We start from the raw sequence: 19162 nt of genomic DNA, 5'->3' as shown, positions 1-19162 counted from the left end.
CATTTCTGATTATAGTAAGAAAAAATGTTTAGAAGTTGGAAGTTAGATTTATAGCAGTCTAAGGTCTCCAGCCATTAAACAGTCAGAAAGTGGTTTTAGTGGATACAATTTCTTCTGAACCAATTAAAATCCATAGTATTATATCTCACATTTGCATGAAATGATATGGTTCTTTGTTTTTTTTACTGACTTATTTCACTTAGCATAATATTCTCAAGTTCCATTCATGTTGTTGCAAATGGCAGTATTTTATCCTTTCATATAGCTGAATAGTATCCCATTGTGTATATGTACCACATCTTCTTTATCCAGTGAATAATGCTTCAATGAACATAGGGGTGCATATATCTTTGCAAATACATATTTTCAAGTTTTTCAGGTATATCCCCAGGAGAGGGATTGCTGGGTTGTATGGTAGCTCTATTCTTAATTTTTTGAGGAATTGTCATAATACTTTTCATAGTAATTGTACCATTCTAAATTCTCACCAGCAGTGAATGAGGGTTCCCTTTTTTCCACAACTTCTCTAACACTTGTTATTGCTTGTCTTATTGATAATGGCCACTCTAACAGGTGTGAGGTGGTATCTCATTGTAGTTGTGATTTGCCAGAGGGAAGGTAATGGGGGGAGAGAAGATTTGACTTTGGGTGGTGGGCACATGGTGCAATATCTAGGTCTTGTAACATAGAAACTCATACCTGGGACCTATATGATCATGTCGACCAATGTCACCCCAATAAATTTAATTTAAAAAATAAAAATAAAAGATAAATATTAAAAAGTAAAATAAAATAAAATCCATAGTATTCTGAAGAATGTTCATATTATCTACTATGTTATAGCCATTAGATTCTGCAATTATCTGCATATTTTAGAATTCTGCAACCATTATAACATTTAAAAAATCTACTTACCTTTCACTGTCAAACGGAAATGGCATTGCTTCAAAGTATATACGCATATCACTAAAATAAAAGTCCATATTTTTTACTAAAAGCATGTTTGACTGTTAACATCAATTGAAAATATACACATATTTTAGAGGTTTGCACAATCATTACTGTGTGCTAAGTTGTCTCCTCCACTGCAAGTAAGTGGGTAAACTACAAGTTACAAATTCTGTCATTAGGGATTATTCAAAGCAATTGATGTGGCAATATAAGAGTAAGCACACATATTTGATTTCCTGCAAAAGTAAATAATTAAAGAGGAACAGTAAACTGATACCTATTAATTAAATTGGGTAGAAAAAAGGCAAACATTTGGCAATGTATTGCAGGGTTAGAAAATATTGGAATAGTTGGTTATCTATAGAGTATTGGAGGAAATAGCTGAATTAAACATTAGGTGATTAGGGTTATGTTCCAATCCGGATCCTTCCATAGTCGTGTACCATGCCATAAATTCCTCTGACAATTCCAGAAATGTGTGATTTCTAATATAAAGATAAGTTTATCATTTAATTTAAATATCTTTTCTAAATTATATCAAAATGTGCAAATATATTAGTAGCATTCTATTTTTACTTGTGAAGATATTTTCAATTACTATATTATGGATTGAGAGATGTACAATTAGTCTTTTTATCTGAAGAACCCAAAAAACTTTTATAAAGAATTATTTTATTGAATTGAATTATGTTAGTGGCAATTAAGTGGCTAAATAATAAAAAATAACTTTTGTAAAATTTTAGTGTAAAATAATCACCAATATTATCCTGCATAAAATACAAGAAAGTTTGGAATCTCTTCCAATCAAACACAATTTAAAATTCAACATAAAATTGCCCCAAATTTACCACTGATAGACTGAAAATAAAACATAATTTAAAAGGCAATACTTTACATATGAAACTTTAAATTGAATATTCATGAGAATTCTTAATTTAGAATAGTTTTTAACTTGAAATATGTGTCTCACTTTTTTGCCTTTCATTTTATTCTCTTGGGCTCTTATTTTGATACATATATTCACTTGTGTACCCAAATAATGTTCTCAGTTTACTCCTACCTCATAATATATTGCTGAAATTTCATTTCATCTGGACCCTTTTGATTTCTTCTTTTTTACAGTAGAATTTTATTCTTCTTAAAAAGTGTTTAAAATGCTATAATTTACTCTGTTGCTCCTTCTTACTGATTTCTCTTCTGGCTGACTCTATATCAACAACATTTCAGATATACCATTTTCAGATGATTGCTACATTTAATTCATCATACATGCTCCTCTAGTGCTGAGATTTTTATCATCAAAACACTCCCTCTGTAACACTTTCATAATATTTGAAGATCATTCTTTCATATGTTCCCCCAAGTTTTACGGCCACAACAATCATACTTTTTCTTGCCCTCTGTTCTCAAGGCCATTAGGGAATGTCTCTAGAATTTGCTTTATTTATTTATTTTTTTGAATTGCAATTTGTTTTTATTATCTCACTATTACTGATCATCATAGTCTTTTTCTAGTTCTTAATATTTTTGACTATTCACAAAAATAAAATATTTTGCCTGTTTTAAACCTAGGCTCCTCTCTCCTATATTTTGAATGGTATTCTTAACAACCCACAGACATTTTATTTGGCCTATATATTTTTCTACTTTTATTATTAGCTGCCTATTTTTTTTCCTTCTCTTTGGTTCTTCTCTCTATAACTGTCATTTTTTCTTCATTTCCAAATATATCCACATTCTTCACAAAACTACTTCTGCCTATGTGATTTTTTTTTCCTGAATCTTTAGTTGATTTGGAATTGTCCTGTGCCACCTTAAAGAGTGAACACAAGATAAATTCTATATCTCATCAAGGAATATAAAAAATAGCAGATTGTTCTTGTGTGATGCTGGTGTTTACAATAATTGCTTAAGCTGCAGTCTTTACAAGGTGAAGGTGAACATAAATCAACAGTGGTTGAAGTTGATCCCAGTGTTTGTTCAGAAATGATGTCCGAATCTATTCTTTGGTTGATAAGGGTATCTTTCTGTGTGTGTGTATGTGTGTGTGTGTGTGTGTGTGTGTGTGTGTGTGTGTGTGTGTGTGTAGGAGGTAAACCTCATTTAAGATTTTTAGAAAATCAGAAGTATAACTATGGATAAAACTTAAAATTTGGCTTTTGTGAGTATAAACACAATTAACTAATAAATATTTTGGGCTCCCAATCTTGTTATTTATGATGTTTACTTCTTTAATTACAATGCATATTTCTTCAGTAAGTACATAATTCATCTTAATTCCACAAGGTATTTTATTCATTTTTAGTGCAAGTAAAAAGATCAGCAATGACATAGATATTTAAACATGACAGAATTCTCATTCATTCTCTGAAGTGAATTTTTACAATGTTTTGGTGTATTTTCCTTATTTAAGATAGAAACAGGTAGAACCTTTAAGTACCTTGAAAGGCCTACTAGACTTGTATTTTTGAAGATACAGTTTTGGAAATTGAAATGTTTATGTCTTGACTATCTTGAATCAGTGGTATGATTAATTTTCATACCACTGTCTGTTAAATTATATTTTTTAAAATTACAAATACCTTTATGTATTTAGATTATATAATTTCAACAACACTTTGACCCACTAACTATATTCTTGATTTAATTCTAAGTTTTAAATGCTTTTATAAAACCATTTATGACATTTGGAGACTATGATAGCTTTGTTTTGCTTCTGCTTAGAATTTGAAGAGAAAATGTGGTTATTGTTATTTCTTCATTATTTATCATGTTTATAAAATAAGAGTATCAGAAGGAAAATTAAAAACTGTAAATGTTGAACTATAACTTGTGTATGCACTCCAGTTAAATGTTAAATGTTATTTGATAGATTAAATTGGAATTTGTTATACACACTAGTACATAGGCATGTGAACCAATACAAGAATAGATGACTATTTTTTTTCAGGTACTGAATGATATATTTACATATAGCCCTATATTTGCATACAGTAAGTTTCACTGTTTTAGAATAAATATGTAAAATGTAATAGAATATGGTCTAGAGTTGAATTTTGTTGTCCTGACATAGGTTACTTTTGAGGTTATAATTATTTAAGTTGTAATTATCATGAACATGTTGATGTAACTTTACATGTAACCTGTGTATAACATACTAATACAATTCAGCTATCAGCAATGTCACATGTGTTAAACAGTCTGCGCCTGTGGTAACCTGGCAATCACCTCTAAGACATGTAACTAACCTTGGCACTGGGGAAACTTTAGCTAACAAAGGCAAGATGCTGCCTATATACATTAGGGCGCTATTTTGTTTCCATAGCAACAAATCAATGCGGAAACAGTTTTGGAGTAGTCACTAGTGCCATTCAGGAGAGTTCACAAATAATTTTTCTTGTCCTCGCAGCATTATATTGTCACTTCGATAATTTGAGAATTTAATAATACTCTTTTAAAAGTTCAAATTAAGACTGTCTCTGAGGACATACAGACATAAGGTGTATTTAGAGAACACAAGTCGTTTTGCTGCTGTTGCTGAGGAAACTCAATCCTGCTTGAATTAACAATACTACTAATAATTAACCTTGGGGCTTAGCTTTTCTCTGATTTCTACAGAGTTGAGCTTATAATAAATTTTATTCCAAATTTATTTTATCTGAGTCATTGACTTAGCATATTCCTCAACATTGAGATACATTGTTTCCATTTTTAAGTAATATGATAAACAAACAAGCAAACCAAAATACAAAACTTTTAACAAATCTATCGAGATATATTCTAGTGTTTGGTTTCTCATAATTCCAATTATTACATGACTCTTTCAGAGTTGCTTTAATTCATTCTGTAGTAGTCTGTCATCGCCAGCCATCACTAACCTTCCATACCTTAGGTTGGTAGCTTTTTATTTGAACATACCATTGTTTTTCAATTATAACCATCAACTGCATTATGTTCACCAGATATCAGTGTAGATCTTTCCACATAAAGTTCTGTCTATTAAAATATTAAATTTGCTGTCACACTTTTCTTTTAAGCATTCTGTGCTGTGTTCTGTTCGGTGTCAGTGTCTTTAGTTCTGATTTTTCTATTTTGTCCCTCTCCTTTTCCTTGACTTGTTAGTCTGATCCAACCTCTTCTACCTCATCTGATGATTATCAATATGTTATGGAAGCTAAACTACAAGAAATGATCTCCATACGTAGGAAGGTAGTCCTACTGGACTTTACTTTCTATTGCTAAATAGAATCCATCTAAGTTTTTCTTTTCATTTATTAAAATTATGTTACTTTTATTTATTGATAATCGACCATCTGTGCAGTTCAGTGCTTCAGGAGCTTAAGATTGGACAATGGCAGGTTTGTGTTCAAACCATGCACAGTCTGCATGTTACATTTGGCTGATTTCATTGCTCATAAATAACTCCGATGTTTTGCTGATGCTTGGATGTAACAGGCCTTTGTAGCTGACACATTTCAAGCAATGCTGTTCAGCTGCCTGTTTAACGAAAGTTTATTTTTGAAAACTACATTTGCGGTTGGTAGTAGCTTGCTTTACATTTTATTTCAGTTTATTTAGAGGGAACGTGTTCATCAAGTCTTACATGTCAGGTGCATTCTTCATATTTCTTAACAGGCTGAAGAGAGACATGGAAATATTGAAGAACGTATGAGACATCTGGAAGGTCAACTTGAAGAGAAAAACCAAGAACTTCAAAGAGTATGTCTATTAAGCACCTCTACCTCAATGATCAGTTTATGGGTTTATATTCTATATATAAAAAAATGAGCGTTTCTCTTGATCATGAGTTGTATTTAAAAAGTTATGGATATTGCCGAAACCGGTTTGGCTCAATGGATAGAGCGTCGGTCTGCGGACTGAAGGGTCCCGGGTTCGATTCCGGTCAAGGGCATGTACATTGGCTGCGGGCACATCCCTGGTGGGGGGTGTGCAGGAGGCAGCTGGTCGATGATTCTCTCTCATCGATGTTTCTAGCTCTCTATCCCTCTCCCTTCCTCTCTGTAAAAAATCAATAAAATATATTTAAAAAAAAGTTATGCATATGCCCTGTGCACTTAAAAGAAATTAAGTTTCTAGCAATTTAATCAAAATCAACATAAAATTAAATCCATTTTTAAAACTAGAGGAAATGTAAAAACAAACCCAGATACTTATTTAATTATTTTATGTCAAATGTATTTATTTTTTTTCTTGAATGTAAGGCTAGGCAAAGAGAGAAAATGAATGAGGAGCACAACAAAAGGTTATCCGACACTGTGGACAGACTTCTGACTGAGTCCAATGAACGCTTACAGCTACACTTAAAGGAGAGAATGGCTGCTCTAGAGGAGAAGGTAACATGGCAGTAGAGTAGAATCATGTGAACATTTCACAGTGTCCTTGTGCTCATGTTTGTTTTATACCGGCTGGAGTCATTACATTGATCAGATGAGTCATTGACTTTCCTTAATAAAAAAAAGAATGTTCTTAGAAATGAATGAACAGTTTCTGTAAAAATAAAATCAATTTTATTTATTTTTTATTTATCAATTTTATTAATTTTTATTTATTTTTATACAATCAATGTTTAAATGAATAAAAATTATTTGTAGTATATAAATCTTGCATATTAACATGATCATCTGAGACAACTGTGTTAAATGTGCTGCACTTTTGTGTTAAAAATATTTCATTTGTCTTTTGTCTGGTATGCAAGGAAGAAGACTGATAAGACAAAAATAAATATGTTGGGGTGTGCAAGGAGGTTTGTTTTGAATTATTCAAATGTTTTAAGTAACCAAATCTATCACTGATCTAAAAGCCAGACTATGGGTGAGCTTAATGTCAATCTCAGTACAGAATTTAGGCATGCAATATTTCTAGCTGCATTGCTTTTTTTAAAAGTGCTTCTGTACAGCCTGAAATTTCATTCACATTTACATATGTCTCATTGATAGCAGGCAGCTTCCAAACCAACAAGAGTTATATGAGCTGGTTTCCAATTCCAAGGTATAAACAAAAGTAGGGGATAAAACCTAGATGCACAAATCATTTTGGAAATTTAGATTGAGTGCCAGTCACTACTTGAGCTAGACATTTTCCCCTGCATCATCCAATAAACCAAAATAGAAAAAATAGGTTTCAGTAAAATGTTAAAGTATTTTGATTAATTTACCCATTAGGGAGTCATAAGGCGTGACTTCTTCCCATTCAACTCCAAATGCATGGACTATGCCAATTACTACACTCTTAGTTTAATTTAACTCTGTAAACTTGAAAACAATGCATGCTTTTAAATCACGCTTTGTAGTACTATAAGAACATTATAAAGTTTACAACAGTAATACTTTTATGGAAAGGATTTTTAAAAAATATCAATAGTGCAACTTACAGTATGTTCACATGTTCTGATGTGTAACATCGTTTTTTTAAATCACTAAAATTTTACTTTTATTTCTCTACAAAATTAACTATCATAGAAATTGATAATTCTGCATTTGAAATAGTATTCCAGAAATTGAAAATTTAAAAATAAAGACTAAGAGGAGTGGGGGAAAGGTGGGGAAATGGGAGATATCTGTAATACTATCAATAATAAAAATATATTAAAAATAAATAAATAAAAATATGATCTTATCTTTGCTTCTTTTTTCAGATAATAAAAATAATCTGAATTCTTTATCAACAATACCTCTGGACAATATTGACCTTTTTCTTATTTAAGAGTAACCTAATTATCTCAAATTTTACAGTGACTGAGAGGAGGCACACAGAAATATAAAGATATATTCAGTCCATTTTTCAATTCAAATGTTACAAAAAAAAATATCCCATTTAAAGTATGTATTTCTCAGAATGTTAAGGTGTAATGTTTAAAGATTCCATTGAAACTTGGTTTTCAAGGAAATCAATAAATAAATGCAGGAAAAATTGATGAAGAAGACTCTTGAGTGATAAAAATAGTTTATATATTTAACAATTTTCTGTTTAGTTTGTTAACTATTTCTGTTTTTTTTTCCCCTCTTCTGTAGAATGTTTTAATTCAAGAATCAGAAACTTTCAGGAAGAATCTAGAAGAATCTCTACATGATAAGGTATTATGGAAACTTACATTTTAACTATTTTTCTATTTCACATTGGTGAATGTTTTATAAAGTAAGTTTCAACAGAAATAATTTTAGGATGTCTTCTTTTTAAAACAATTTTAAATTTTATATTATACATACAAAGAGTTTACATATATTGTGAAAGCTTGATGAATTTTTACAAGCTAAACACACTAAAAATCATCAATCTGGATGCCCCCCTCTCTTTAACATACAATCACTACTGAAATACTAAAGGGTAATCACTATCTTGACTTCTTAAAGAAAAAAATTGATTTTTGACTTGTTTGTGCTTTTTATAAATGGAGTAAAAAATGTATACACTATTTTGTGTCTATCATTTTAAAAGATATATATTAAATACCTATTATGCATATGAATGATAAGTTATGTATTTTCAAACATGAGTCTAGTTCCAAAGTAGCTGAAAATTTTAATTGAGGAGAGAGAACACACCTTTAACAAAGCAATGGGTTGCAAATTAGCAGATACTGAGTGTCAAATTAGTGAAATAGACAATAATAACTACAGGCAGGAAAGATCACCATACATTCCTGCTATAAAGAAGTCTTCAGGGAAGTGGGACTTGACTAAAACTTTAAGAAAAGGTAGTACTGTGTTGCAAGCCTTTTGAATACAATACATGTAGCATGATTGCAGGTGCTTGGTGCGGGAGTGTGTGAGCAGTGAATTTGATATCTTAAATAATAATGGGCATAATGGTTCAGCTGGAATCATTATTCCAGTTGTAAGATATGTGGCAGAAGAGGAAGATCAGGGCCACATTACGAAATGTTAAAAAAAAAAAGTTGTGATTGGTAATATATCTTTGGTCTCCTTCATTAGCCTGTAAGATTCTTGTTAGCAATTTTGTCCTAATTTTATTTTATTATTTGGCAGACGCAAATGAAATAGTATAAAATTACTAACTTATGAAATGGTCTATAAATGTGTGTTGAACAAAAGACGGAATCGAAAGAGAGAAGGGAGAGAGAGAGGGAGGGAACGAGGAAGTGAAGGAAATGAGAAGGAAGGATGGACAAAAGTGTAGCATATGAAAGGTATTTGAAAACTTAAAAGAATAAAGATAATAGTGAACAAAGAGATTAACCAGTGAACTTATGTACATACTCAAGGTCCAGTGCATGACATTTGTGCACTGGGGTGGGGTTGGGAAGGTCCTCAGCCCAGCCTGCTCCCTTCCGCAGTCTGGGAGGTGGGGGTGGACCGGGGGAGGTCAATGGGGGAAAAAGGAGACATATGTAATACTATATGTAATACTTTTAAAAAAACAACTTTTCAGTCTCACAGTCAATGTGTACACAATCTCCCAAAAGATAGATCTACTAGAACAGTATAATATGATGCTTAGAAGATAGCATCAGATTCTCTTTGAAGTAGTTGAGAATGTCTACATGGGGAGAGATGACATTTCTTCAGGCTCTAGAAGGTGGATATATTCTTATATAGAGAAGGGTAGGACAGAGAAGAGAGCCTATGTAACAGCATAGAGAAAACAAAGATGGTTGATTTGCTGTATCATCAGAAGTTTGCTGAGACTGGTATGTGTGTAAAAAGAATTAGGTTTTGACCAGATTGTAAATTTTGGACTTGATCCTGTTATGCAGTATTATGTTATCCAAAACTCTGTGTGTTCCTGGCAAGATATCCAGAACCCACTCCCTCACCACCAACCTACCCCAGCCTTTTAGCATCAACAATCTGCCTAAGCAACCAGCAGTACCAATCACACCATGCTTCACATCCTTGTTCATGTCAATTGCCAGAAGAAGCAAATTCATGTCATACTTCATTTCTGAATATCACCTCATATAGTCAAGCATATTTCCTAATCTAACCATATTTCCTATAATGCCTGAAATTCCTACTCAATTCTCTATAATGCATTATCAGCAAAATCCCCTGTGTATGCAACCCCTGCTCTCCATGTTTCTCTTCATCATTCTGATCTCTTAAATTTGAAGTTCTTAGGACTGTCCTTGGATTTCTTCTCTATGTTTAGTCCCTGGTGAACTCATATGATTTCATGGGTTTAAATACTATCTATGAATTGAGTACTTCAAAATTTAGACCTCCTACTGAGTTTCCTACCCTGAAGGAGTTCATATATGCAAGAATCTACTTTTAAAAAAAGAATCTACTTAATATCTTTATTTAGACACATAGACAACTCAAACTTAACAGGTCAATCCCTTACATCACCACTTAATCTGACCACCACTGTCAGCAATCTTCTCAGTAAATCACTTCTTTCTCTTAGTTACTCAGGTTAAAAGCCTTGGAGTATTCTTAACCACATTCAGTCTAATAGCAAATTCTGTTCTCTTTTCAAAATATGACCCCATTCCAGCCATACTCTCCATAACACCATTGTTGTCCAAGCCATAATTCTCCTGCTTATGTTTTGGAAGAACACTAATAATTGCATTTCTTCCTTTCCTCCCAATCAATTCAAGTTCATTTTACAGCCATCTGAATGGTCATGCCACTTCTCAACTCAAAAATCCTCTAGTAATTTCCTATCTCACTCAGAGTAAAGCCAAAGGCTTTAATGGTTTACAAGGCCATTCAGGACTACTCTTCTCAAACCTTGTAATCCTACTTTCTAAATTTATCTCATGCCTGCCTTTGTTGTTAACCTCCCCAATCCAGCCCCACTAGCCTCTTTGCTCACTAAATATACTCCCACTAAGGGGCATTTGTACTTGCTGTTCCTTCTCTCTGCCATGTCTTTTCCTAAGATATTTCAGATTTTATAACTGCCTCCCTTTCTTCAGTTCTTTACTCAAATATCACTTTATTGAAGAGCCTTTCCATGTTTCTCCTATTTTCTCCTTCCTACCAACATCCTTAAGACCATATTTGTTTATTGTGTTTTCTGCCAAATTATAAATTACATGAGAGCAGAACATTTGTTAGTTTATTACTGTATCTTAGGTGCCTAGACACAAGCAGTTTTTAATGCATAATAGTGGAAATAACAAACAAATTAATTAATAAATATAATAAGAAACTGTTTAATTTTTTTAAAGTATTGATTTAATCATACATCATTTTTTTTGAATGATACATCTAACAGAAGAATATGTGGGGAAAAGATTGAAGGGAGCATCACCTCTGTGGGAGCTGGTAAAATATTCAGAAAAGAGATTAAAAGGATGTAGGGTAGAATGGTGGTAGTAAGAATGAAAATAATAGATATGAGAAACTTTACAAAGTTCACATTGACAAAAAAATAAAGCAATGAGAAAAGAAGTATGAGTCAAGTAAAATGGCAAACACATGCCACTTAGAGAGGGAAAAAACAGCAATAGAAAATCCAGAAGGACACATTTAAACACCTATATAATAAAAGCCTAAGCGACTTTTATGGCGGAACAGCCAGAATGACCTGTCACTATGATGCACACTGGCCACCAGGGGGTGGACGCTTAATGCAGGAGCTGCCCCCTGATGGCCAGTGAGCTCCCACAGCGGGAGCGCTGCTCAGCCAGAAGCTGGGCTCACAGCTGGCCAGTGCAGCAGCGGTGGCGGGAGCCTCTCCTGCCTCCACGGCAGCGCTAAGGAGCAGTGAGCCAAACATTAAGGAGCAGTGAATAGGCAGGCGGTAAGGAGCAAGAGGTCCCAGACTGCGAGTGAGCAGACTGAGCTGAGGGACCCCTCCCCAGTGCACAAATTTCGTGCACAAGGCCTCCAGTTTATATTATAAAAATTATAATTATGAAAACAAAATTAAGTGCTTACATGAGCACTTAAAGGCTATAAGACAACTCTTGATAAATTTTTAGACTGAAACTGATAATGTCAATCTGAGAAAATTATCAGTTGCACAAATAATTGTACTATTATCAAACTGATAATTTAACTCATATTAATTATTTTTTTCCTCATTCTTTTCATTCAATCCTATTTCTCCTTCACTTATATATTCTTCTACTCTTATGGAATAATATAAATCCTTCACTGATTGCATAAATAGGACCTTTTCTTATTTTTTAATCCAGCTATGGTTTCTACTCTATATTTTTAAGTGATGTAAACATAGCTGGTCACAACCTTAGTATGCCTGTTTTTTTTTTTAATTAAAAATTAATGAATTCCAGTAACTGTAGATAGTGTTTTGTTGATTTCTGCTGTTCACATTTTCATTACAAGAGGAAAAATCAGGCATGTTTTACTTTCATGACTAATTATTTTTAATAAAATTATATACATCACTTTTTCCATTTTTAAAAAGCCACTAAACTTGGTGGCTGGCTTGGTTTATCATAATTGAGTCTTGGTATTATTGGTATTTGCATATCATTTGAGTAACACTTCTTTGATTTTTAGGAAAGATTAGCAGAAGAAATTGAAAAGCTGAGATCTGAACTTGACCAATTGAAAATGAGAACTGGCTCTTTAATTGAACCCACAATATCAAGGTAACATTAAATTAAAAGCTTATCTTCAGTTGACTAAAAACCAATATGAATCTCCTTGTGGTTAATATCTTCTTAAATAAAATAGACAAGTACATGTATCTGCCTTATTTTGACTCCTCACCAATTTAGTTTCCACATTAAAAAATAATTGTATAATTTAGAAATCCTTTCTGCAGATATGCAATAAAAGATGAAATCACTACCTCTCATATTCTGCATTTAATTATATAGATAGAAGATATAAAAAGAATCCTATATAATGAAGAGCTAATATGCTAATTAGACTGGACAGCAGAATGATCGTCCAGACAACCTTCCGGCTGAAGCTGATGCTGTGAGGGCTGGCAGAGGCAGCCAGGGCTGCGAGGGACGAGCCCCTTGCATGAATTTCGTGCATCGGACCTCTAGTATTAAATGAAGAAATGAACTGTATGGTAGATTACATCTCATTCCAGGAAGAAGTATCAGCTCTTTTCTCTAAATGCAGAAATGTTTTCAATGCTTAATGTTACTGAAGAAATCTCATTGATATGGTCATTCATATTCAAAGAGCATATAACTATTTTGGTAAAGTAATTGCAAATAAAGAGGAAAAGCAAAATTATATTTGCTAAAGAATTCAAGTTAATTTAGCTTTACTTACCTACTTTGACTCAATACCTAATCTTAAAAAAAGAAGCAGACAATTGTTTCTCTCTAGATAGAATTCAATAATTCACATATAAGTTTCTTTTTTGCTTAGAGCCTTTGATTCAAATTCTCTAAGAAACCCTACAAGGGCTCACTCATTTAATCATTTGATCATTTATGACATCAGCTATTTGAAACTTTTGACACCACAGATTTCTAGATGTTCATGTTTCATGGTCATATGCTTATGTTAAGAATATTAGTTTCACAAGGGCTGAAGCTAATATTCTTAATATTTTTGTTTCTAATTACTATAATCTCAGCACCTTAAAAAACTGCCATATATTGCCCTAACCGGTTTGGCTCAGTGGATAGAGTGTCCGCCTGCGGACTCAAGGGTCCCAGGTTCGATACCAGTCAAGGGCATGTACCTTGGTTGCTGGCACATACCCAGTAAGGAGTGTGTAGGAGGCAGCTGATCGATGTTTCTCTTTCATCAGTGTTTCTAACTCTCTATCCCTCTCCCTTCCTCTCTGTAAAAAAACAATAATATATATATATATTTTAAAAAACTGCCATATAGTGTGCTCTCAATCAATATTGTTGAATGAATGAATATCTGGTAAAGCATTTTTCAGATGTTCAGATGAAAAATCCAAATTAAAAATATAATTATAAAGGAGCTTATATTTTTCAATATAAGTTCTGATGAAACATTCAGTATTTTGTGTTTTTCTGCAGACATAAATACATCTCTTTTTTTTTAAACAGATAGGTCTTTAATTTAGAAAATCATGCTTATTTTAAAGAAAGTATTCTGACTGAACTGAAATTAATTCAGTTCCATGTGTTCACATGGTGATGATGATTATGATGACAGAGAAGGAAAAAAAGAGCTGAAAAATAGCAAGGAGTGAATATTATTAAATTAACAAATTAAATGTATTTTAATAGGATCCAATGGTCATTTCATTGTTTTACTTTCAATCTCAGGAATGCAGAGTTCTAGAGGTATTGTCTAAAAGTTCACTGCCGCAGTGAATCATCATGGGCCACCTAACAGTGTGACATTTATTCACAATTACAGAACGACACAGTACAACTTTCCTCTATGCAGCATACTGTAGCAGAAATAACACTACACTAAGCATTCTTAGTTTTCAGATATACAATTACTAGCTGTTTGATTTTGAAAAACCCATTTCCTTAATAAGATTCCAATTTTGTATATATTTTACATGAGTTACATATAAAATACTGTTTTTCTGACTATCTCATAAGCTTACTTTGCAGATAAAATGAGAAGTAATCAAAGGGGTTTTGTGAACAGTAAATCACACCAAAAGTATAAAGTATTATAGGAATTATTAAGCTAAACTGATGGAATTTGTAGTAAGTTACAGTATAACTAAATATTTATTAAATAGCAATTATTTGTTGGACCTCCATGCTTCTGAATGCATGTAATTAAGAAAGAAACAATGAAGAAAACAGATGGTGCATGATAACTTCATCAACTTGTGTTTGATCTTCCAGTTGAGGAGGTAGGAAGAGATGAGCTAAAGTTAGTGATTATCAGTAACTAATATCCACTACTAGTATCACATCTGTCAAGAAAGTAAAATCAGTTGCAGAGTGTCTGGAGACAACCTGATTTGGATGAACTCTGAAGAAAGGTTAAGATGTGGATTATTAGGACAATAGAGGACATTCTAGAAGCAGAGGGACGGATTACTGGCTTACTCTAAGAAAATTCATACTTGAATTATCTATGGGTGTCTTTTGTGAGATAATGTGCAAGAGTCACAGGAGATTCACAAGCGAAAACATAAACCTCTGGAGTGACCTCAGAGGGTCAGGACAATTCATCAGTTTTCTTTCTTGAAGTCTATTTCCTTGAGGCTTTATTGCCAATTAAGAAGTGGATAGTGATTTGTTGATAAGTTTAACTTTGGCGATTGACTATATTTCACGTTTTTCATTTTTTCCAGGACTCATCTGGACCCCTCAGCTGAGTTGCGCTATTCCGTCGGATCCCTCGTGGACAGCCAGTCTGACTACAGAACCACTAAAGTAATAAGAAGACCACGGAGAGGCCGCATGGGTGTGAGAAGAGATGAGCCAAAGGTTAAACGTTTTATTTCAAGTCTCTGATGGTTTTAAGTAAATACGCTATTTCATTTTGGACAGAATTTTAATACTGAGAAGATTAAAAATGCTAACATTTTTATTAGTGTGACATATGCCATGCTTTAAAAACAGTAACAAACCTGAAACCCCTACTGCATGCCAGAAGTTCAACTAAGCACTTCCCATGTATTTATCCACATAATCTTATGAATTGGGTACTATGTTTATGCTAATTTAAGATATGAAAATATTGAAGTTTAGAAATTTTGTGGTCAATTACACAGCCAGCAAAGTAATAGATTCAAAACATGAGCTTATGTTTGCATCATTTTAAATTCCATGCTTCTATCCATTATGCTATTTTGGCCACTGTATGTTTTGGTTGCTTGGGCACCTAGGCAATGTCATTCATACTGTTGATTAAAATTAATTAAATATTTTAATTGTAATTACTACTTTAAAAACACTTTGAGGAAAATGTACACAGAGTATTGAAGGTGTTTGGAGAGAACTGTCCATGATCAGCTGCAGTGCCAGCCTTGCATTCACTCAATAACTTCAACTTTGTAAGCTATGTGTGTTCATTCAGTAAGTATGTAGTTGCATTTGATAGAGGACATAATTCCTTTGTGCCCTAAGTATATTTGTTATTCCCAACCACTTGTATGTGTCCAAAACACTACATAACTACTTGTCTTTATTTGTACAAACCCTTTCTTTCTTTTTCTTTTTTAACACTTTATTTTTTAATTAGTACCTATATGACATGTAAAAATTCATCCCTCATAAAAGGCAATCAGTATCTGTTGAATGGATAGATAAATAAACAATTGAAGAATAAATTAAGTTCATCTTAGTTCTTTTCTTATTTTAATGAAAAATAAATTAATACTACTTAGTACCAAAACAATTTGTGAAATAAAAGCTAATTCAGGTTTTCAAATCTTAAATAAATGCCCAAGGCAATATCATTATATCATCACAAGATTGAAAAGAAAAATTAAAACAGCAGAAAACTCTAGGACATCACTTTTATTCCCAAACCTCTCATACTTTGAGATTACAGCCTCAAAAACATTGGTCTATTGGTTACTCGGGACTTTTATTCACATGAGGTTTTATTATATCACTTAAAACATTGGTATGCCTTGGGCTTAAAAAAATCTGTCAGGCATTTGAGTAGAGCAGAGCAATGGAAATGAAATGAAATTACTTTGCAAAATTTTTAATAATATTTATTTCAATTTATGTAAATGACTGTTGGGGAGAGAATTCATGTATAATTTTCTGTGTGACAATATTAGTATTCTGGGTCTATAATACAAAAGTGTAGATAAGATGAATTAGTACAAGAAATGGAAATGCTTGAGTACAAGTCAATAGAAAGGGTTAATTTGTAAAAAAAGGAGAAATGTTACAAGCACAAATGCTTTAAAGTAATTCTTACCTCAGTATGGGGTTGAGCTAGAAATCATGGAGAAGTTTTACATTTATTATTTTTATTTCTATTAAAATGTTGATACTTATGCAGACACTACCTCCCATACATAAAATGCCAAGGAGTTATTTTATTGAACCAATACATTAGAATGTTAATAATCAGTTCAGCTTTTTCCAAGTAATATATAAAAGCATGTGTGCTTTTTGTGTTGTTTTTCAGAATATTGCTTTGAAAATGAATAATGTTATCAATACTATAATTGTTCACCATTCAGGTAAAATCTCTTGGAGATCATGAGTGGAATAGAACTCAACAAATTGGAGTGCTAAGCAGCCACCCTTTTGAAAGTGACACAGAAATATCTGATATTGATGATGATGACAGAGAAACAATTTTTAGCTCAATGGATCTTCTCTCTCCAAGTGGTCATTCTGATGCCCAGACTCTAGCTATGATGCTTCAGGAACAACTGGATGCTATCAACAAAGAGATCAGGTGAGTTCAGTTATTCTGGTGGTAATAATTAGAAGACCTGGACATTAAAACTATGATCATCATATCAAAAGCATTGGCACCAACTGGGAGGGTATTGGAACTGCAGAATTTCATACCTCACTCTACATATACTGATTCAGAATGTGCATTTTCACACCATTCCCTGGATGTCTGTATATATCCTATATAAAATTAGGGTAGCTTTTGTAAGGAACATACATGAAACAAACAGACATGATATGAGGGGGATATGAAAGAATGAGGTAAAGATTAAATCTTCTCCAATGAATTTTAAAGCACTTTTTAAATTTACTATTTAAATGGTATTGGTGGTGATAAGATACATTATCAAGGTACATCTAACACTGCTGTAAAGGTACGAAATAGCATGCAAATTCATGTGCAGCCAGCTCCTTAAAAGTATTTAGACATTGGTGTGAAATTAACCATGACTGAATTATTTCAAAAAAGATATTTAAAAAGGTATCTAGATAATAGATGATTTTAAAAGAGTAGAGTAGAAATTGTACAATTTAACATTCAAGTATTGAGAAATGTCACTATGATCATTTAAATTTTAAGTTATGTATTTTCTTGAATTCCAATGACATCTGTGGTCTGTTTCTATTATTACTTTGACTAATCCCAGTGAGGACCCCTACTGTGTCAAGTGGATTTGTTTTCCTTCAAACTAGGAAACTATTCTTAATTTGTTTTTCAACTGATGAGCAGTTTTTACTGTTTTGAACAATGCCTTTATTTGTTCTTTCTGACTCTAGCTTTAATCTGCTGACCTCCTACTTTGATTCAAATTTACCTCGTTCGCCACTATCATCACCATATTGTACATTATAGTAGTTTCTCATCTGGATGACAATAATAGTTTTACCTGGTTTCTTTGTGGTATTTGGATTTCCAAGCTAGTTCAAACTGACACTGCAGCCAGAGCAGACTTTTTAAAACCCAAATGTACTTATGTACTTTCCTTTTTTAAGCCCTTCAGTTTCTCTTAAGATAAAGATCAAAATTCTTTGATGGTCTGCAATGCCCCATCTACGTCAACATTCTCTTCCCTTCACCTGTCCCAGTCCATGTGCCATTATACATGACTTCCTGTTCTTTGAATGTTCCATCTATTCCCTTTGTTGTGGCTGTTCTTTCCTTCTGGAATATTCTCCTCAATCCACACTGTTCTACCCTCACTCTTCACCCACTTCATACTACTCACCATGAACATCTCGCCATCACTTCTGTCCTTCAGTTCTTTGTTTTCACTAGATCGTATGTTATATAAGAGCTAGGAGGTATATCTGGTTTTGCTCACTATTTTATTTCCAAAACTTAGCACTTTGCTTGATAAATAGAAAGTGCTTCATAAATATTTGATTATTATAAATAGAAAAATATATAAAACATGAATTCCAAATAAATAACACTTCCTGATGCTGTGCAGCTAATGGTTGAATTCACTAAATTGATTAAAAATCAAGTATGCACCCTTGTGATATTTGTTTTCACACACACACACACACAAAAAAAAACATACACACACTCCCGATAACATGTGATGTTCCTCCAGGGACTCAGCTTTCTTGCATTAGGGTAGAAATTCCCAGCAACAATCATGGCCTAGACCTGTGGTCAGCAAACTGCGGCTCGCGAGCCACATGCGGCTCTTTGGCCCCTTGAGTGTGGCTCTTCCACAAAATACCACGGCCTGGGCGAGTCTATTTTGAAGAAGTGGCATTAGAAGAAGTTTAAGTTTAAAAATTTTGGCTCTCAAAAGAAATTTCAATCGTTGTACTGTTGATATTTGGCTCTCTTGACTAATGAGTTTGCCACCACTGGCCTAGACTAATTAAGTTGATACCCAAATAATAAATTCAAACTATTGTCTTTTAATATGTTCATCACTGCCCCCCCTTAATGTAGAGTAAAATAGTTGCTGATTGCAAGACATTAAG

At 33.0% G+C, this 19162-nt stretch overlaps 1 protein-coding gene across 5 annotated transcripts in view; it reads left to right on the top strand.

Moving 5' to 3' along the window:
* PPFIA2 (PTPRF interacting protein alpha 2) overlaps positions 1-19162 on the top strand; it is a 452551-nt gene that overhangs the window by 354197 nt on the left and 79192 nt on the right. For all 5 annotated transcript variants that reach the window (XM_079775027.1, XM_079775026.1, XM_079775024.1 and 2 more), the window contains 6 exons: positions 5587-5670; positions 6174-6305; positions 7983-8045; positions 12411-12502; positions 15124-15259; positions 16978-17198. In XM_079775027.1, coding sequence (XP_079631153.1) covers positions 5587-5670; positions 6174-6305; positions 7983-8045; positions 12411-12502; positions 15124-15259; positions 16978-17198 — 728 coding nt within the window. The remainder of the gene's footprint in view (positions 1-5586; positions 5671-6173; positions 6306-7982; positions 8046-12410; positions 12503-15123; positions 15260-16977; positions 17199-19162) is intronic.

The sequence above is a fragment of the Cnephaeus nilssonii genome (assembly GCF_951640355.1).
Source record: "Cnephaeus nilssonii genome assembly, chromosome: 6".
NCBI lineage: Eukaryota > Metazoa > Chordata > Mammalia > Chiroptera > Vespertilionidae > Cnephaeus > Cnephaeus nilssonii.
This window is presented reverse-complemented; position numbering and strand designations above follow the sequence as displayed.